We start from the raw sequence: 20,520 nt of genomic DNA on the forward strand, positions 1-20,520 counted from the left end.
CTCACCTACATTCTTTTGGTCAGGTGCATACAGGAAACCTGGCTTCTGATTGGCTGATGCTCAATGGAATTGCAGGGAATGAGTCAGAAGCAGGTCATAACTTGAGCAGACACACCCACGTCTGATATTATCAGAAAGAAGGAGAAAGAGAAGGAGAGGTAGAGAGTGTTTCAAAAATAAGACATCACTGTCTCCTGTCTTTATCCCTTACTTAGAATAATGCATATCCCCGAGACAGGCATATATTAGAGTTTGCCCTTATAAAAGTTTACCACAAAACAAGTTTTCCCATGTTTTTCCCATGGTTCTACAAGCATTTACCACAGCTTAACCTGTTTAGCCAGGAATTTTAGTATGCTTTACCATACCTCTGTTCTTTACAATACCCATTCCACACGGTTGCTATGCTGAGGCGCTAGGGAGGCCTCAAATAGGTTGATCCCTAGAGCCAGCATGACACATTACCCATCAACACCGGGCCAACAGCAAATCCACGTTACCTGAAGGCAGAAAAGCACCGAACGGTCATATATTACAGTGAAGCTGCGTCTTCCTTGGTCCCCACCACTAATATCTAATTCTATCTTGATGAGTCCAATATTAGTATAAGGTGAACAACAGCTACTATAATGCAATGCAAATCATCCATTCTTTAACCAGGAATAAACCCACTAAGGCTCAGGCCTCTTACAAGGGTGTCCTGGCAAGACGACCAGTAAAAGGCATCAGTAATCTCACATCATTAAGAACAACCCCTCTCTAAAAGACAATGCCATACATTCCGTCTGGGGTCAGAAACATCCCATTTGGGAGATGTCTTGCTCATTTAAATATTAGCATATGGTTAAAGAGATGATTATCTATTCAGAGATACCAAGGTATGTAGTAAGTAAAGAGTCTGAGTGACTTAAAATTAGCAATAAAATCCCCACCCCTAGTCTTGCTGTAAATCATTTGTTGTTTCCAGACTTTGGAACACTACTGCATATGTAAACACAGTAAATTAGGATACCTAGCATACAAGAGCTGCAATAGAACAACCTGTAGATTACATATATAGGAACAGGTGCACCCTTATGGAATGTGAACCAACAGGAGTGTCAACAACAACACAAAGGGTTAAACAATGGGGATCGATTGCAGCTTAGTGACTTAGTCTGCATCAAGTGGACTAAGTGGTCTAGCAAATCCTGCAGATCTGTATTATGCTAGTCCTGATTGCAGCGTACCAAACAGCAAGTGGTTTAGCTAGTCTGAACAAGTGGAAGTTAGCCACCCTGAGGATTAACCCAAATAAGCCTCTACAAGTGTGGATGAAAATTCACAATTTAAGTTGTAAAGACAAACTCAGGCATCTTGTACATCGTCATTACGAACATTTGATTAAAAACACTTTGGATATTGAAAGCATCGGCAAAAAAAACCGAACACAATATAGGACTATTAATGATAACAGTGTTTTTATTAGGCTACTACGTGATTTGGGTAAACACATTTTAAAATACATATTCATAATCTATACCGATAGGCCTAATTGTACTTGTCTTTTTGTGCACATTCCACTCTAGCGCGGATACTTGCATTTTAACTTGGCGGTACGCTATTGCTGCACTGACCCTGAACGTTAAGATCTAAATTTGTTGTATACATAAGACTAATTATACATGTATCTTATTGTGTGGCACTTTATTACAGTTTTTGCAACATTTCTATGAATAAACAAAACCAGTCTCTTAAGAATGTTTTGTTTCTCAACCATAATGAACGATAAAAACGAAAAAAGGTACCGCATATTTAAATTATAGTCTATATTCTCAGTCTACCTAGAAAATGTATAATTGCTTAATATTGTGCATTATCTACGATACAAGGTCATGATATAACATACATAGTGCAGTTCTTAATTGTATATACTAATTTAACATATTGAAGCGCTCTGGTCGTCCAAGCAATAACGAAGTCGGGACCATATTACTTTTGATTCAATAACGTGTTTATTATGCCTTAAATCGTGTACAGCAAAGTGACCACCCTGGCAGGGTTGCCAGATTTCTGCTGGGTTTATAGCCCAAAGTCACTTAAAAACAGCCCAATTATTTGTTTTAACTGTAAGCTTATTTTTAACACACAGGCCTATGCATAAAAAAGCACAATTAAAAGCTATCTTAAGAAAAGATAACATAAATCTGATAGAAACTACAAACCCCGTACAGCCCATCCACACGTCAACAAACGCGTATGGAAGCGCTGAAGGGACAAATCAACTTTCATACCAGGCCAGCAACCGAATTAACAGTGATCCCTTTATTGAAATACTAATGCTGGTACTGTATCCCAAACACTATTGCAAACTTGAAAACAGTTTCATTTTTTTTGTAAGTACCACCAATCTAATTACATTATCAAAGCGCAACACCTTAATATTCCCGCGGCTGTGATTTTAAAATAGCCCAATTCCGCGGGAAAACCGCGGACCTGGCAAAACTGCACCCTGGTTCCAATAACTCTCCCCCTAACCCTCACTGGCACCTGGGAGTCGTTCTCCTATACCTGGCCCAGAATTACCCGACGGGAAACGCTCATTGGACCTCTGGGCTGGCAGTTATCTCAGTAGCGCACAGGTCGTTGTTGTTCAGGACTGCAGGGGGGTTAGCACAGTACCTTGCACTGAGCATGAGCGCTTCATGCGACTCGGCATCGACGAGAGAACCTTGTTGAACAAAAGGCTTCACTTTTCATTTTAATAATTTCTAGACGTCTTGTCATAAGGTGGGGGTAAAGTTAATAATTAATACGAACCAGATTATAATACTAGATCTAGGTTTTAGGAACTTAATTGATTTGAGACGTGAAAGCAATATTTTTGAAAACAAAGCTAGTTTTCTGTAAAGAAAATGTGCATTTAATTAAAAGGCTACATGTGTTCAAAAACTGTCTGGTGTAGCATGTTTTTACCGCTGGGAGCTGTAAATACTGCAGTTAGAACTAGGGTGCGTTCAAGGAGATCATTCTGCGCAGAATCTGTCAAATGTAACCAATGGTCTTCTAAGAATGATCTCCGTGAACGCACCCATTGGCTAAATTGGTCAGATTCTGCACAGAATCTGCGCAGAGTGGTCTCCGTGAACAGACCCTATGTATCTTACCTAATATGGGTTCAGCGGTTTTACTCCTCTTAAGATGCAATGTGAAATTTAACTTTACCAACATAGCCCGGATAGCGCTTCAATAAACTGCCTTTTACACACCTATCACATGACCGATGTATTGCTGTGGTTGCTTTAGTCACATGTCATGTCTCAGTCATGAACTTATGATAAATCACGTGGTCCGAATATGTTTCGCTTCCTGCTTCCTCTTTGCAACCGATATTTAGGTTCTTTCATATTATGATACAGCACTTATATAGTGAATAATCTCTGTTTAATATCGTATATATTTATATGCAAAACTATAATTTGCACGCATCTTGCAAACGTACAAGTATTACTACGGTACTAACTTGTATTGCAATATCTAGCTCTATGATTTTGAATCCATCAACGTGTTTGATATCGTAAGTAATTTTGCATATGAAGCATAACGTGACACATTTTTAATGCGATCTTCTTACAGTTAAACAACTGGAAAAATACCGTTCGTCGTTAATTACAGTGGTAGTTAGATAACATATTTAAGATAAATATTACTTAGTATTGTTCTTTATTTAGTTCATAAACTGGAACTGTGGATCTGCTGGTAAGTATTTATCTTTAGCTATCCATCTGTCTGTCTGTCTCTCAACAGTGTTTGCGCCTTTGGCCAAGCGTTTTGCATCACTTAATAGATATTGCTTCACAAAGTCGAATGAAACCTGCTGAATAATGTACCGGTAACATATTGAATTAGTTCTCCATATACTTAACAAAAAACTGATACAAATTAAAAAATATGATATTTCAAATCAAACACGAAATACTGTACTGCTATTATAGCTTCCGGTAGACTTTTGATATTTTTGATATAATTTTGTAGTTTCTTTGATTACATGATGTTAAATAAAAAAAAACTAGTATTAAGGTTTTTTTTTTTTATTATTTTATTATGATATTTCAATCCTAAAGTTCTAGGTGATGCAGTTTGTTTGGCTATAGCTGTACTGTGAATGACGGAAGTTGTTTCTGAATAGCCGGATTTGCATGTTTTAAGGAGTTCCAAGAAGAGGTTTAGTATGTACAGTGTTTTTATGTATTCTATTCCTCCTATACAGTGCCTTGCAAAAGTATTCAGACCCTTCCTATGGTGCCCTGTTCTGTGAAATTACAAAATGATGCATACACATTTTTTTAAACTTAATATTTTATTCATAACTTGAATGCTCAAGCTGAAGACTTCTAAGGGTAAGATAAGTTACAGTAAATGTAAGCAAAAACTAAAGAGAAAAAACTGAAATATGTTGATTGCATAAGTATTCAGATCCATCAACTCGATATTTGGTGGAAGCACCTTTACCAGCAATTACAGCCACAAGTCTTTTGGGTAAGTCTCTACCAATTTTGCACACCAGCTTGGTGCAATTTGTGCCCATTCTTCTTGGCAGATTTGCTAAAGCTCTCTCAAGTTGCTTGGGGATCACGTATGGACAACAGTTTAAGTCTTTCCACAGATTTTCAATCGGATTCAAGTCAGGACTTTGACTGAGCCACTCAAGGACATTCACTTTATTATTAAGCCACTCCAATGTTGCTTTGGCCCTGTGCTTTGGATCATTGTCCTGCTGAAAGGTGAATTTCCATCCCAGTTTTAAGTCTATGGCAGACTGAAACATGTTTTTCTCTAGTATTTGCCTGTACTTTGCTTCATTCATTTTTCCTTCAATCCTAACAGGCTTTCCAGGCCCTGCTGAGGAGAAGCATCCCCATAGCATGATCCTGCCACCACCATGCTTGACTGTAGGGATGGTGTTGACTGGGAGATGTGCTGTGTTGGGTCTGCGTCAAACGTAATGCTTGGCATTTAGAGCAAAAAGTTCCAATTTGGTCTCGTTTGACCACAACACCTTTTGCCAAGTTTTTGCATGATCACTCAGGTGTTTTGTTGCAAACTCCATGCAGGCTTTGAGATGGCGTATTTTTAGTAATGGCATCCTTCTTGCCACCCTTCCATACAGGCTACTTTTGTGAAGTGTTCTGGATATTGTTGACTGATGCACATTTTCTCCCATCTCAGCCACTGAACTCTGTAGCTCTTTCAAAGTTGTCGTTTGCCTCACAGTGGCATCCCTCACCAGTTTCCTCCTTGCACAGCTGCTCAGTTTGGAGGGACGACCTGATCTATGCAGTGTCTGGGTGGTACAGTGCACCTTCCGTTTCTTGATGATTGAGCAGACTGTGCTCACAGGGATATTCAGAGACTTTGATATTTTTTTGTACCCTTCTCCTGATCTGTGCTTTTCAGTGACTTTATCCCTGACTTTCTTTGAAAGTTCCTTGGTCTTCATGGTTGAGTTTTTGCTTGAAATTCACTACCTGACCAAGGAACCTCACAGAGACAGGTGTTTTTATTTTGAAATCATGAGAACCACTAATATTGCACACAGGCAGTGTCCATTCAACTAATTGTGTGGCTCGTTAAGGTCATTTTGTGCAATTAATTTGTTTTCCGCAGCAAAGGGTTTGAATACTTATGCAATCATGACTTTAACATTTTTATTTTATATTATCTATTTACTTCTTTCTTCTTGTTTTTGCTTTGAACGTGTGGAATAACAACCATTACCGAATGGGAAGAGCCTCTCTGACCGTCATTCATTGAGCATATATAAAAAAAGCTGCCCTCAGGGCCCTGCTGTGAGGGGGAAGTCCCTCCCACCTCCTGCTGAAGAGGGTCATCCTCACAGTAGCATATCACCGTTCTCTCTCATATCACTGAGACTGGTCATAGATTACCTCATGCTTTCTCTGTTCAGAAAATTGGCTGATTTTGTAGTTTCGACCTACAAATTGAGATACATGGTAAGCTTCTTATTAAGTGCGTTGCGATTGCTTATTGCCTTAGTTTCATGTCGGTAGTTTCTACTGATTAGGCCTATGTGCCCCTCTCAAGCCTCAGGCTCTCCTAGTGCAACCGTGCTTCCTCTCGATGCCGACGACGATTGACTCGGCTATATCAGCCCGGCATCGACCGCACTCTCCTCTGCGCCGACCCCGACGCCGACTTAACTCGGCACCAACTTGAACACCCTCCTCGACGCCGACCCTGACGGCAATTGACTCGGCACCGGTTGAACATCTTCGGCGTGACCCCAACGCCGATTAAACTCTGCACCGGTTAGAACCGACCTTGGCGCTGATTGACTCAGCACTGACTGCTCGGCACCAACCGCGCTTTTCCTCGGTACCTATTGACTCGGCACCGATCGCGCGCTTCCTCAGCACCAACTGCTTGGCACAGAGCGCTCTCCTCCTCGCCGCCAATTGCAACAGCTCGGCACCGACCGCGCTTCCTTGTTACCGACGCCGATACATTTGGCACCGAGTGACAGCCCGGCACCGTCCGCGCTCTTTTCAGCACCGACACCGATCAGTGCACCCACGACGCCGATTGCCAACACTAACAGCTCGGCACCAACGTGTTAGCTTGGCACCGAGTCCCTGCGCCATGTCAATGTGCTCTACAGCGTCTTCCGCTGGGTTCCACCAGTGCAACCAGTGTGCGGCAAAGCTCCCCAGGCAGGATGAAAACACCTGCGACAGATGCCTAGGGCCAGACTACGCGGCCAGGGCGCTGGCGGGTGAGTTGAACTGCTCTCCATGCCAAAAGTTCTCAAAACGAATAAAGCACAGGAGGGCAGCCCTCTCACCAGCAGAGTCTCTCTCCTCGGGGCAGGGGAGAATGAGATCTGTGAGCCTACCCAAAGGTCCTATGGAACCCCACCCACCACTGTGACCAGGGAGCTCCCCCATACCCTGGGGTCACCCTCACCTTCCCCTCCACCAGTGCAGAGGCATAGGTTCCCCTCCGTGGAGACGAGATGGTCGCTGCCTAGGCGGCACCACTCAAGAGGGCGTTCCCCAGGAGGCAGGCAGTCACCGCGGTGGTACCGCTCTCCTTCCCTGCGTAGGCGCAGTTGCTTTCCCTCTGAGTCACCACAGAAACGCCAGAGCTCTGCTGAGCGGCGTTTCCAGGAGCTCGCAGAGACAGTGAGAGCCTAGCAGACCATGCTGGAGACCCTGTTGAAGTCTCATGGTAGACTGCCTCTAACCACTGGGCAGCCCCAGCTTACCCACTTCCGCTATCCATCCCCGGCTCCACCTAGACCCACCAAGCCCAGACGAGCTGTCATTTACAGAGGTTGGATGTGTCTGACCGTGCCACTTCAGTTGGGCAGGCCACAGCGGGGGGCTCCATACTGCCCCTTCCGCATATATCGCAGAGGGAGGAGTTCCGGGCCCTGATGCCGCGTGCAGCTGCTGCCATGGACTTTCCCTGGTCGGCAGAACAGGAGGGGAGCCCTCCCTTTGTGCCAGGACTTCCTGGAGCTGGTTCTCTCATCTTGGAGCAACCCGGCATCCACTCCATCAGGCTCCAGAGCAGCAGAGTCTGTGCTACACACCGTAGGAGCCCAAGAAGCTGGCCTAGGCACGTTCCCTACTATTGGGGATACAGTCCCGGTGCTGGTGCAAGGTTCCACCTTCACCAGAGGGGACAAAGACCCCACTTGCCCATCCAAGCCATGCAGGACTACTGACGCCATGCTCAAAAAAGCACATGCGTCAGCGGCGTTATCAGTCCGAGCTGCAAATGCAATGGCCGTACTTGTGCTTTACCAGTCGCAGCTAGCAGCGAGGCTGCAGGAACAGGCAACTGAGGCGGACACGGGAGAGGGGACAATGACTGATCTAATGGGGGAGTTAGGTCAGATATCAGGCAGGTCTCTAGCGGCGCTGGTAGCCTCTTGCCGACACCTCTGGCTAATCCCTATAACACTGCGGCAGACGTTCGGAGCGACCATTACTGTGAGCCTTGAACGGTGCTACAAGGCCCCAGAGGTCGCTTCGAAATTCTCACGCCTTCCTGCCTAATGTCAGTGCCCTAGGTGGCCTTCCCAGCCTGCAGGGACAACTGGGCCTGAATGCTGCCCTCTACCCCAGACCAAGCAAGCAGGCAGAGGAAGAGCCGGCGGTAAGGGACCACTGCGGGCCAGGGGTAACCGGTTCTCCAGCTGGAGACCGAGGCAGGGGCCTAAGACAGACGTGCCCCCTCACAAGCCCAAGGGAGACCGCCCCTGAGGGGCTCCAGCTGCCACCTTCCCCCCTCACAATCGGACTGACCACTGGACACCACCCATGGCAAGGCTGCACCCAGGACTCCTGGATGCTATCGACAGTGAGACACGGTTAAGCTCTGCAATTCTGCTTAGGCCCGCCACCTTTCAAGGGTGTGCTCCTTACCACCGTTGAACCAGCGTGCACGATTCTCCTTCAACAGGAGATCGCCAGTCTTCAACAGAAGAACTCTGTGCGCTTAGTAAACCCAAGTAATGCCCTCAGCAGCTTCTACTCCAGGTACTTCCTGGTTCCCAAGAGGGACGGCAGTTTCTGACCTATTCTGGACCTTTGGGTCCTCAACATGTACCTCAAACAAATGAAGTTCAACATGTTGACTGCACTGCGTAACCTCCAGTCCGTCCAGCCGGGCGACTGGTTCACATCGATCGACCTGCAAGACACCTACTTCCATGTCCTGATCCATAAAAAAAAATATCTGCGCTTTGTCTTTCAAGGCAAAGTGTATGAATTCTTCGTGCTGCCACTTGGCCTCTCTCTGGTGCCAAGCACATTTTCCAAGTGCATGGATGCAGCACTTGCTCCACTCATGCTGCAGACTATTCGGATCTTGAACTACCTGGACAATTGGCTAGTTTGTGCGTGTTCCAAAGCACGCGCTGAGGCGCGCACCAGAAAGGTCATATATTATGTGACAAAGGTAGGGCTCTCCATACATCAACAGAAGAGCAAGTTCGTACCTTCTCAGTATCGTCTCAATCCAAACTGAACTCTGGATTCAGGATTCAGACAGGATTCGGTCATTAGAAGTCACACTCTCCCAGTTCAGAGAGGATGCTCTTCTATAGGTCAGAGTATTTCAAAGGTTGTTGGGGCTGATGGCAGCCGCCTTGAGAATCCTTCCCCTAGGGCTGCTGAGAATGCGCCCGCTTCAAGCCTGGGTAAATACGCTCAAGTTGCACCCGGTCCGCTTTAGATACTGACTGGTGCAAGTGTCCAGACAGTGTTGGAAGACACTGGAGTGGTGGCTCCGCCCCGGCAATCTGCGCCTCGGATCTCCCCTCGGCTCCCCTCACCGAATGGAAGTTGTTACTACTTACGTCTCCAGCCTGGGCTGGGGAGTGGTCTGGAATCGGAGGGGAATAAGTAGAAGGGATATTGGCAGCAAGCACATATCAATGCCCAAGAGCTACAAGCAGTAGCCCTGGCATTATCTCATTTTTGCCAGCAGTTAGCGCACAAACATGTGCTGGTCCAGACGGACAACACTACAGTGGTAGCCCACATAAACAACCAAGGTGGCCTGTGCTCACGGGCCTTCACCACACAGCGCACAGAATTCTATCCTGGACGCACAGAAACTCCATCAGGACGGTTCACCTCCCCTGTGTGGACAACAGGGCAGCAGACCTCCTGTCCAGAGGAGCTCCAGACAGCTCGGAGTGGAGACTGCACCCTCAGGTGGTGAAACAGATTTGGAGGAGGTTTCATACTGCAGAAGTCGACCTCTTCGCCACAGCTGAGTCCACTCATTGCCCCCTATGATTCTCTATGGAGAGAGACGGGGGCCTCCTGGGAGTAGACGCGCTAGCTCACCCCAGGCCACAGGGGCTCTTGTATGCATTCCCTCTGCTACCGCTATTACCCCTGACCCTAGAGAGAATCAGGGTGTAGAGAGCCCAGGTTTTGCTGGTCGCACCCAGATGGCCGAGGCGCCTCTGGTTTGCTCTCCTCTCCGACATGTTGTCGGGTCAGCCGGGGCAGCTCCTGCCGCGCAAGGACCTCCTGAGCCAAGCGGAGGGGTTATTATGGCACCTAAACCCAGCCCAGCTCCAACTCTGGGTCTGGCAGTTGAACGGAGCCGTCTATCCAGACGAGGTTTGCCAGATGCAATGGTAGAGACGCTACGGTCTGCTAGGGCGCCGAGCACTAGAGCCCAGTATTCATGGAAAGTTTTCCAAGACTGGTGCATTGCTGAAGGTCACCATCATGTGACCTGCCCTATTGAGACAATCCTAACCACCTTACAGCACCTGTTTGCGAGAAAATCTTCATCCACTCTGAAGGTCTACCTGGCCACAATATCAGTGTGCTAGTGTGACTCTGTGTCCCCTGGGGCACACTTCCTGGCTGTGCAGTTTCTTAAAGGGGCTTGGAGGCTCCATCCTCGGATGAAAAGCTTGGTCCCTAAGTGAGATCTGGAACTGGTGCTGCGGAGCTGCGTCGTTTCCCTCAAAGTGGCGTTTTTATTAGCCATTACGCCTGCCAGAAGAGTAAGTGAGCTTCATGCGCTGTCCATCGATGACACATGTATGGCTTTCACTGGAAATGACTCGCGGGTCTTTTTGACAGAGGTCGTCTCATTATTCCATATTAGCCGACCAGTGGTTTTGGAAACTTTCAGACCTCCCCCGCACGAGTCAGAGGAGGACTGTAGACAGCACACACTTTGCCCGGTTCATGCTCTGCGCTGTTACCTGGATAGGACAGCGTCCTGGAAACAGTCCAACCAACTGTTTGTCTCTATGGCTAGGAGGTCAGGCCCTATCGAAGCAACGTCTCGCGCACTGGGTGGCAGATGCCATACTCTTGGCTTATGAACAGACAGATCCCCCCATGCCAAGGGGCATTATGGCTCATTCTACCAGGGGCCAAGCGACTTCGTGGGCTCTCTTTCATGGCGCCTCCTTGGATGAGCTTTGCAATGCTGCTACATGGACAGGTAGTCAGACATTTGCGCGTTTTTACCGCCTTGATGTTGCAAACCGAGTGAGACTCTCTCTGTCCTCTAGGGTGTTGCAGGCAGCATGCCCTTAGGCGTCATGAGAGCTCTGAGGCTATCACCGTGAGGCTGTACTGTCTGTAATCTGGAGCCACGACAGCTTTGGTACCTTTTCCCATTTGGTAATGGTTGTCATTCCACTTGAAAGGGAACGTTAGGTTATTACCATAACCCTGGTTCCCTGAAAAGAAATGACAACCATTACCCTTCGAGGTCGTGTCCCCAGCTGACCTCCGATTTTGAAAGAAAATGGCGATCTGCTACTGTGAGGACAACCTTCTTCAGCAGGAGGTGGGAGGGACTTCCTCTTCACAGCAGGGCCCTGATAGGGCAGCTTTTGTATATTTGCTCAGAGATTGACGGTCAGAGAGGCTCTTCTCATTCGGTAATGGTTGTCATTTTCTTTCAGGGAACCAGGGTTATGGTAATAACCTAATGTTGTGTATGTAACACATATTAATTCCTACTTCAAAGAGTCATGACTGCAAGCTTTAAAGCAACAAAAAGTGAAAACTGTGAGAGGGTCTGAATACTTTTGCAAGGCACTGTACTTGTGATGCAAGTGGTAGGAGTAGATGACCATTGTATTCCATTTTATTGACTAACAGAGTAACACACGTGTAGTGGCAAGCAGGTTTCAAGGTGGAGAGGGGGGATGCGACCCCACGGCTGAAATACTACCTTCCTCTAGGGAGAATGTACACAAACTTAACTGTCAAATAGGCCTTGCTTTCTCAAGAAAAAGTCATTTTAGTTATTGTAGTTTTAAAACTCAACACAAACTAAAATTAGGCAAGTTACTGAATGTTTTTTTGTTTGTTTGTTTTTGATTTGCAGATACTAAGAAGGATGTCTGTGCTTGGACAACTGACCTGGTCTGTTCTAGTCCTCCTAGTCATTGCTGAATGGGGGCGATGCCAAGGGCAGACCAAAAACTGTAAGCTGGCCAGTGACCATGGGAGGGAATCTGAAATGGAGAGAAAACTGCTGAGCAAACTGGAACCCCTGGCTTCTCTGAGGTGAATACACCCCTGGCCACGGCTGGAGATATCACAGCATAAATATGAGGATCATGTTTGTCTGCTGTGAAAAGACAGAACTCTTTCAGTTAGTTTCACAGACCCTGATTAGCACTAATCTTGGTCACAAGGTATGGGTCAATTCCTGATTTTCAATTCCAATTCCATTTCCAACTACTTTTTAAAATCAATTCCTAATTCCAGTTTCTTCAAAGGAACTGGAATTGGTATTTTAAAGACATAATAATTGTTGTGTTTGTTCAACTGCTCTCATGTGAAGCCAATTTAATTGAGTGACTTCAATTTAAGTAAGCTGAAAACTGTGAGAAGCTCATTTTAACAGAGTGCTGCTAATTGCATTTTATCAATGATGTGTTGGAATTAATTAAAAGGGGATGGGAATTTTGAATTGATTTTAAAAAATAATTGGAAATGTAATTGAAAAACAGGAATTGACCCTGACTCTGATTTTGGACTACCTTTACTAACTCCGGTATGGAAATTAGACTCCATTCGTGAATTTACTGTCCGTTTTAATAAGAATTACCTGAGCTTGTTATCTACACAGTGGCTAATCAAGCCTGTAGTAAAACCTGGAATGGGTGAAAATGCTATGCAATAAGAGACTTTTTTTCCATCCCTGTAACTTAACATAGTCCAAGTACTAATCAGGTCTGTGAAACCAACAGTTTGAGTAACGCTACTTATATTTGGTACACAGCTGTATTCTGTGATTCTCCTAGTCAAGTTCCATTGCAGTCGTTGTCTGGTAAAAATCCATAATTTCACTGCCACATTGTTTTCTCTATCCCTCTCTGCCTCTCACCCTCTCCCATTTCCCCTTTCTTTCCTTCCTCCCATCTCCCCCTCCCTCTTTCCTTCTACCTCCCTCTCTCTGCCTCCCTCCCACATGCTAGCATACATCAGGGATGGGGTCAATTCCTGTTTTTTAATTCCATATTTAAATCAATCCCTGTTCCCTTTTTAATCAGTTTCCAACACATCATTGAACAAAATTGCAATTAGCAGTATGTTAAAATGAGCTCTTAACCTGGTGTAGATAAAATGTTACACTGACTAATTCTGTCTGTCTCTCCTACATCTCTGTCCCTCTTACATACACACACTTACAGTGTATATAAAATGCTCTGAATTCTGACTAAGTCTCTCTCCCCTCTCTTCCTCTCAGTTTCTCCGCTGTCATTCAGGATAAAGACGATAGCTACAAGTATTATTTCTCAGTGTGTGGGAACGCGGCCAATACCAGCAACGCAGGGCTGGTGCAAATCGACAAGTCCGGCATCAAAACTGTCATCGGACAATACACAGAGACTGAGATATTTGGAGGAAGTGAGTGGGCTTTTGATTATCATTAAAACAATCAGCACAACTGCCAGATGGATTAGATAATCTAGCCATTGTTGCTTTAACAAGGATGGGAACAACACTCTTATTGCATATGCTTATTGCATTTAATCAGAGTTGGTTAGCCCCGGTGTGTAGGTAACAAGCTCAGGTGTGTCTTAAACCAGGAATGGATCAAACTGCTATGTAATGGGAGTCTTATTTCCATCCCTTTTTAATGAATCTAGCATCTGGGAATTTAACAGATTCAACCTCTCTGTCAGGATATTAGGCAGCTGGATTTATAATATATAATAATTATTTAATTTCCTATTTTGTGTGTCTTCTAACATTTTTTTTATTCCCGCAGAATTTTTTTTTTTTTAACCAGGTTTACTAAGTAATATGCTTTTTCAACCTTATGAAACGACTCCATAAAGCTGAATTCATTTCTGTGGTTTGGAATATGATCACTAGAGGGCGTGCAGCTGTAACATCTGTCCCCTCTGTAACTGATTTTTTTTAATGGTTGATTTCTTAGGGCTGTGCTGATGCTTGTCCTTGTAACTATTTTGAAATCAACTCAGTAATGAATGGATGTATTTAATACCTGCTGATTTAATACTACTTGAAGGCAGTATCAGCACACCCTAGTTGATTTCTTACACCTGTCTCTAACACAGGTGACTGGGTGATGCTGATTTATAAAAACGGTTCCACCTATGACAGCCATTGCAACAGTGAAAGCAGGAAGTCAATGGTGATGATATCCTGCAACAGAAACACTATTGGGGTGAGTCTCTTGTGTGTGTCAGAGAACCAAATTCCAAAAGGATTGTGGGAGATGTAGTTTCAGCAGTCTGTCTCTGTGACTTTGTCTAAAAAGGCTGTGTTGTTTTATTCACCATTTGCTCACCCGGTGAGACTCTGTGGTCACCAAACTGTTGCTAAACTCACCGATGAGCCACCAGACTTACTGGGCTAGAAAGCTAGTGAGATTCACCAAAACAACATGGACGCCACCATGGAGACTGTGGAGTGTGGGGAGACCAAATTAAACATTTTAGTCGACTCTGACGACAAATCGTTTAGGAAATGGTCCTACTGAATCCCATTCATTTATGAACTTTTCCCTTCCATGGAAGTAGTCAAATCCAAAAGCAAAGACATTTGAATATAAGGTGATGGAGTTTGTAAAGGTGACACTTTTTATTATCTAACCTTGGCATTTAATGTCATCGCAATTAAGTCATAAAGAAAGAGTACTACTTAGCATAATAAGAAATTAATTAAAAAAATGTAAAAAAAACATGTCAAAACATTTGTATGGATTTGCTATTACATTTAATAACATGTTACTATCTGCACAAAAAACTATTAAATAGTTTTTGGTAGAAGTGCATAAACATCCACTTTTATATAACCCCTCACTTAGTTAAAGAATAGAGCGATGCCCAAATAATAGAAACAGAGCTGATGTGTATTAGTCAGAAACAAATAGTAAAGGATTAGAAGAGTATAAAGCCCAATGGAGAAAACTGCGTGATATATTTGTGAAGAGCAAGAACACCCTGAATGAAGGAGTGGAGTTGCCAGTTGCTCTGTGCAGTGTGACCTGCAAGTCTTTCTGCAGGTATCGCTGCATTGCTGTGTGTTTTTGCATTGAAGCAGTGGCCCCAATCTGTTTAACAAATCGTCATTCTAAAAATGTCTTTCTTTCTGACAACAGCGAGTCAGTTACAGCCTTGTCTGCCACCGCAGCACAACGTTTTCTCCTACTAGTACTAGTCGCCATATTGATGTCAGCAAACTGTTGTTTTAATCCAGTCACCGGTGCATGTATTTCCGCCTCATCGGTTTCTTTGCAGAGGTGAATAAAAGAACACACCCATCGTAAAAGAGAGACACCTCCCATGATGCATTGCAGCGTATGATTGCATCGGCCGTACCTAATTGTCTACTCCCAGAGGATTGTGGGAAATGTAGTTTTAAATCCTGTCTATGTGTCTCAGGATAGTTTTACTGTGATAGACGAGGAGCGCACCAAGCCCAAAGACTGCTTCTACCTATTTGAGTTGGACTCCAGCACTGTCTGCCCCGAGATCACCAACAAGCTGAGTGCCGGCTCCATCCTGCTGATCGTGTGAGTATCACTGCTACATTGGTGGGGCTAGATCTGGGGTAGTGTTGGAAAAGGGGCAGTTATTGCATTAGTATTATTGGGGTTTCGTGGTATTAGCGTTAATGGACAGTAGTCCCTTGATAATACAGTTGTGCTATACATTCGGATATGTCAGACACAACGTATGACCTCCAGTAATAACCAGTTAAGTGTTATGCTCGATCACTGAGTTGCGTAATCCAAATACACAAGAAAGAAAACAAAAAAACCTGCTGTTATACTGACCCCAGACAGGATGAAAATAAATTGCAGAACAGATACAGGTAGCTATTAAATCCCTAAAATTGAACATTATTAAAAGAGGGCATATAAACTCTACACAGTATAAACAAACTCAGATTAATCGGTTGGAAAAGGGCAAGGAGCTTTCAGAAATCCTGCTGGACTCCAGGAGTTCGAAATGCAAGCTGTGCACCACAATAATTACAATTCTGAATTTGAAGTCTTTAATTGCTTTTTTTGCAAAGAAAAGAGTGACTTATACCAACAGAAAGAGTAACAGGTAGGCTGTGTGTTTTACTTGCAGCAACACGTGCACTGTAAAATGTTCTATGTACATTTAAAAGTGATTTATTTCTGTAAAGTGTGTGCAGTATATGTAAGGGACTGTGTAGCATCATAATGTGGCACCAACATCTGTTTTGTGTTAATTGTGTAGTAAGTAGGCTACAGTAAAAGTTGAGCACTATAAATGTGTTTGTTTGTGTGTGTGTGTGTGTGTGTGTGCGCGCGTGCCATTTATTTATTTAATTTTAAACTGGACACCTTGTTATTTTGGACAACGTGAATGTGTCCAGATATGTCCTGTTTAGGACTACTGCATTTGTAACGTTTCTTGCTGTCCCTATAATTTGAGTTCAGGAGATGCTCTCAGTTCTAGTTGCCTGTCCTGTGTAACTCAGGCTCATTGTGTGAAGTGTGTATTTTTGTGTTTACAGGTTTTTCTCATGTCTGACTCTCTACATTGTGGGCGGGTTCCTTTATCAGCGATTGGTCGTAGGAGCGAAGGGGATGGAGCAATTCCCCAACTATTCCTTCTGGCAAGACCTGGGAAACCTGACAGCTGTGAGTCTGTGTGTATGTGTGTGGGTCTGTTGGCGCCTCTGTATGTGATTCCATTTGAGTCTGTAATACAAAAAAAAAAAACATTACTACTACTGCTATAATAATAATAATAATAATAATAATAATAATAATAATAATAATCAGTAGTTTTCATTAGGTAGCTATATTTTATCAACGGGTGCTGGTGACACTATGAACAGACAAGAGCGAAATGGAATATATCAGACCAGAAGTTTATTTCAAACTTTATTTTTAGAAAGCTAATGCTGCAGTTTAAAATTGGTGTCAGCACTTAACGATTAACCATATAAGATAACAAGACTGTGAGCTCCTGCAGTTTATATACATGTAGGCGTCTGCTGTTTCTACTAATACTGTATGTGCTATAATGACTGAGACTGCATTACAATGACTCTTCTCTACGGTAGGATGGCTGTGACTTTGTCTGTCGATCAAGAGCACGCAATGCCCCTCCCACTTACAGGGGCGTGGCTTCGGAACCCCTCGGAGGGGAGGAGACTGAGGAGAGAGATGACCACCTGCTGCCCATGTGATCTGTGGCATCACTCCCTAGCACTGTGTCTGTCTGTGTGTCTGTCTGTCTTTAACTGGAGTAAAGACCAGAATGAAAAGGGGCGCTTGTCAAGGTTTTAAAATCAAATTTTTTACCTCCTATTAATATCACCAGCAACATTATCACCGGGTCCTATTGTCATGAATCTGTTTGAAATACTTATGCAAATAATTCAAATATTACTGAAAAACTTCTGCATCTTGGCTGCTGTAGGTCACTAGTCTGATTACTGCTAGACGGTTGGAGTGAGTTTGACCTACAGCACACCAGGAAGTGTTTATCCTGTTTAGCATTGTTATGTAGATAACTGTATATTCCAAAAGTATAACGTACAAAATCAAATGATCTTCAACAGAAAGGAGGACCTGTTCTGTTATTGCTAGTGCTAATAAGAGGAAAGCGAACAGATTTGTAAACCTTGGTTAGCGCTCCAGTAGCACTGTCAGCACAAATAGTGAAGTTTGGTTCTCTTTGGAGATGCGTGTGGTAGAAAACTGTTAGTTCGATTGTGATGAAACCTGTGTTAGCACAAGTTATTGAAACCTTCATTTCAATATCTGGTGGTGTATGGCGTCTCTGTCTGTCTGTCCCACTTACATTTTGGCATGTATCTAGACAACAGCTTATCCACTTGTGATTGGTCTTGCACGAGTTGATATTGTCAGAATGTGGGGGGAAGTTGTCTGTCTGTCTGTCTGTCTGCATGCATGTTGCACTTGGAATTTGACATAGATCTAGGAGCCACTTATCCTATTGTGATGAAACTTGGTGAAGACATTCTTTAGCACTAGCTTTGAGGGTGTCAGAATGGCGGGGCGTTTGGGGGCTGTTTGTATTTGTCCATCTGTGTAGCACACTTACATTTTGACGTGTATCCATAGAGGCAGTTAATCAGTTGGGGTGAAACTTGGTATGGACATTCTTTAGCACCAGTTATTGAGTGTATCTTAATATTGGGGTGCATGAAGACTGTCTGTATCTCAGACTTTGCCCCCATGTGCATACAGTGGATGTAGGTCGTGATCTTTTTCATGATTCTGATACAGCAGCTCTGTCTTTGTCCTTTACAGGACTTTGTATCGGAATCACTATTCTGCATTGCTCTTTCTAAGTCTGCTCTCCCTGCTTACAGTGTGCAGTAGATGAGCAAGTTCAAGACTAACTGTCCCTTACCCATTTGAAAATCTGCATTGAGATGATTTGAGAAGGAAGAGAGAGTTAGGCTGATCCCAGGGCTCAATACAGGACAGACTGAAAGACTCTTTTCAGAGTAGAATGTAAAAGAAGGGAAAGAGGGCACTTGATTGAAGTGTACACAATCCTCAATTTAATACAGTTAACCAAAGTTGCTACATTCACACAGCTGCACACATTGTTGAACCTGGCTTGACAGCTAGTCAATCACCGTTGCAGAAACATAATTTTTTGGGGAAAATGAAGATCAAATATCCCCACCCAGTCAGTCATTGTGAATTCATGTTTAATAAGTTATTTGGGGTGGCACTGCACTTAACGGACTGCCTGCTCATTAAAATGTATGAGGGGAGATGATTATCTGTTCAGGAATACTGTAGATATTGAGAGAGACAGAAATCAAGGAAGCAAGCAAGGGGGAGGAGGGGGGAGTGCGGGGCTGTAGTGGGGTAAAACAAGGGGACAACTAATGCCCCCCACCCCCCAAAAGCACCACAAATCAGCATTGGTGGTTGAATACTTTTTTGAGTTACAATTCAAATAATTGATTGTACCTTATTTTCATATGTTGTTTATTGTTTTAGTCTGTCAAAAATGTTCCCCTTTTAAAACTTTTATTTTCTCCTTAAAGGGATATTGTCTACATTTTCCAGATATTTCATTCTTGCCTGTTGAGTGTCATATGATGTGTGTTTTGTCATTACAGTATGTGGCTTACTAAGTAACTGTGCTTTTGAAAAGGCATGTCAAGGTTGAAGTGAGGTGGGGAAGAATATTAGTGTTGCACTTTCCTGTCGGTTTCAGTGTAGCGTGCAACAGTGATTTGCTACACAACCCCCCAAAGTCTTCAGCCTTGAGTATTTTCAGACGTGATAGTTGGTAGTTGGTACGCCAGATAATGGAGCAGAAACATTACAGAATTACACTGAACACAGAACAGGATATTAGAAAGGAAATGTACCCTTTAAACTACTGTTTAGTCCGTCCAACTGCAACATATATTATTTCAGTTTTTTTTTTTTTTTTTTTTTGTGCTGTTACAAAGAAAATGCTGTAAATGCAAACCTTGCTTCAGTTATTGTATGTTTTTGGTTGTAATGCTTTATTTGTATTAATATTAGTATGAAACACGGAACCTACTTTGATTGAGGGCTGGTTGTAGGAAGGGTTTGGTTTGCAGGTGCTTGCTTTTAATTATTTTATTTTGTTTTGTGTGACATCTATGATTGATTTGTATGTTTTCTCATGATTTCGATTTGCTGTCAATCAATTAAAATGTGACCATTAATAGCATTTGTGAAGCCTTTGCTTTAAATACTGAAAAACTTACGATGCTGTTTTTTATGTAAAAAAAAAAAAAAAAAAAAAAAAAAAAAAAAAAAGTGTATTTAAAAAATGCTTTCCATTCTTTTAATATGATTTATCACCACAAACTGGAGTTCAAATTTAGCTGTCGAGCAGCATTGCGATTTCCAGGTTTCCTTGTTTTTCAATTTGAGTGAAGACAATTGAACCCTTTCAGTCTTTAATTATTTTTGTCATGCTGAAAGGGGTACTCCTTTATTGATTGTACATGAGAACAGGACCAAAAAATATGTTTTACTTCTACGTATACCTGAGACTGGGACCTAGGAGTCGTGTGAGGTCAGGACTGAAAGGTTTAAGCCATATCTCTCTGAACACATGAAGGAAGTTAGAAAGGAAATGAGGTCACAATGTGGCGACTGCAAGGTTAAAGGGTTTTGTCACCTGGGTCAAACAAGTGAAAATAAAGAAGTCTGGAAACAGTGCTGATAGGAGGAAAAAATGGATTTTAAAGAAGCCATGGATAGCCCTTCTTTAAAGGGCGTGGCAGTGATAACGTTGCTTACCTTATGATAGGTCAGGAATGCTTCTCGGATTGGCTTTATGATAATGTTGCAGGAATGGAGGTTGCCCCTCTGTCAGTAAGTGGATTACAGCGATGAGGTGATGATCGAAATGGGTGGAAACATGGGGATAAAATACAGCATTCAGAATATATAAATATTAGAAAATGCAACAAAGTACAATATTTTTGAACACTGTTGTATTGTGTTAAACAGAAATAATAT

The 20,520-nt window shown here is 43.4% G+C and overlaps 1 protein-coding gene across 1 annotated transcript; it reads left to right on the forward strand.

Moving 5' to 3' along the window:
• The first annotated feature begins 3,153 nt into the window (after window positions 1-3,153).
• Window positions 3,154-19,715, forward strand: m6pr (mannose-6-phosphate receptor (cation dependent)). Its single transcript, XM_041267819.1, has 7 exons — window positions 3,154-3,738; window positions 11,887-12,068; window positions 13,258-13,418; window positions 14,096-14,205; window positions 15,425-15,555; window positions 16,533-16,659; window positions 17,088-19,715. The coding sequence occupies exons 2-7, from the start codon at window positions 11,899-11,901 to the stop codon at window positions 17,211-17,213; spliced, it is 825 nt and encodes a 274-aa protein (XP_041123753.1). The 5' UTR covers window positions 3,154-3,738; window positions 11,887-11,898; the 3' UTR covers window positions 17,214-19,715.
• The last annotated feature ends 805 nt before the right edge of the window (window positions 19,716-20,520 follow it).

Source organism: Polyodon spathula, chromosome 13, assembly GCF_017654505.1.
Source record: "Polyodon spathula isolate WHYD16114869_AA chromosome 13, ASM1765450v1, whole genome shotgun sequence".
NCBI classification, from domain to species: Eukaryota; Metazoa; Chordata; class Actinopteri; order Acipenseriformes; family Polyodontidae; genus Polyodon; species Polyodon spathula.

Coding starts and splice junctions, on each gene's coding strand:
- m6pr (XM_041267819.1), top strand. CDS start 11,899: ATGTCTGTGCTTGGACAACTGACCTGGTCTGTTCTAGTCCTCCTAGTC. Junction 12,069..13,257: donor GAACCCCTGGCTTCTCTGAG/GTGAATACACCC, acceptor TCTTCCTCTCAG/TTTCTCCGCTGTCATTCAGG. Junction 15,556..16,532: donor GGCTCCATCCTGCTGATCGT/GTGAGTATCACT, acceptor TTGTGTTTACAG/GTTTTTCTCATGTCTGACTC.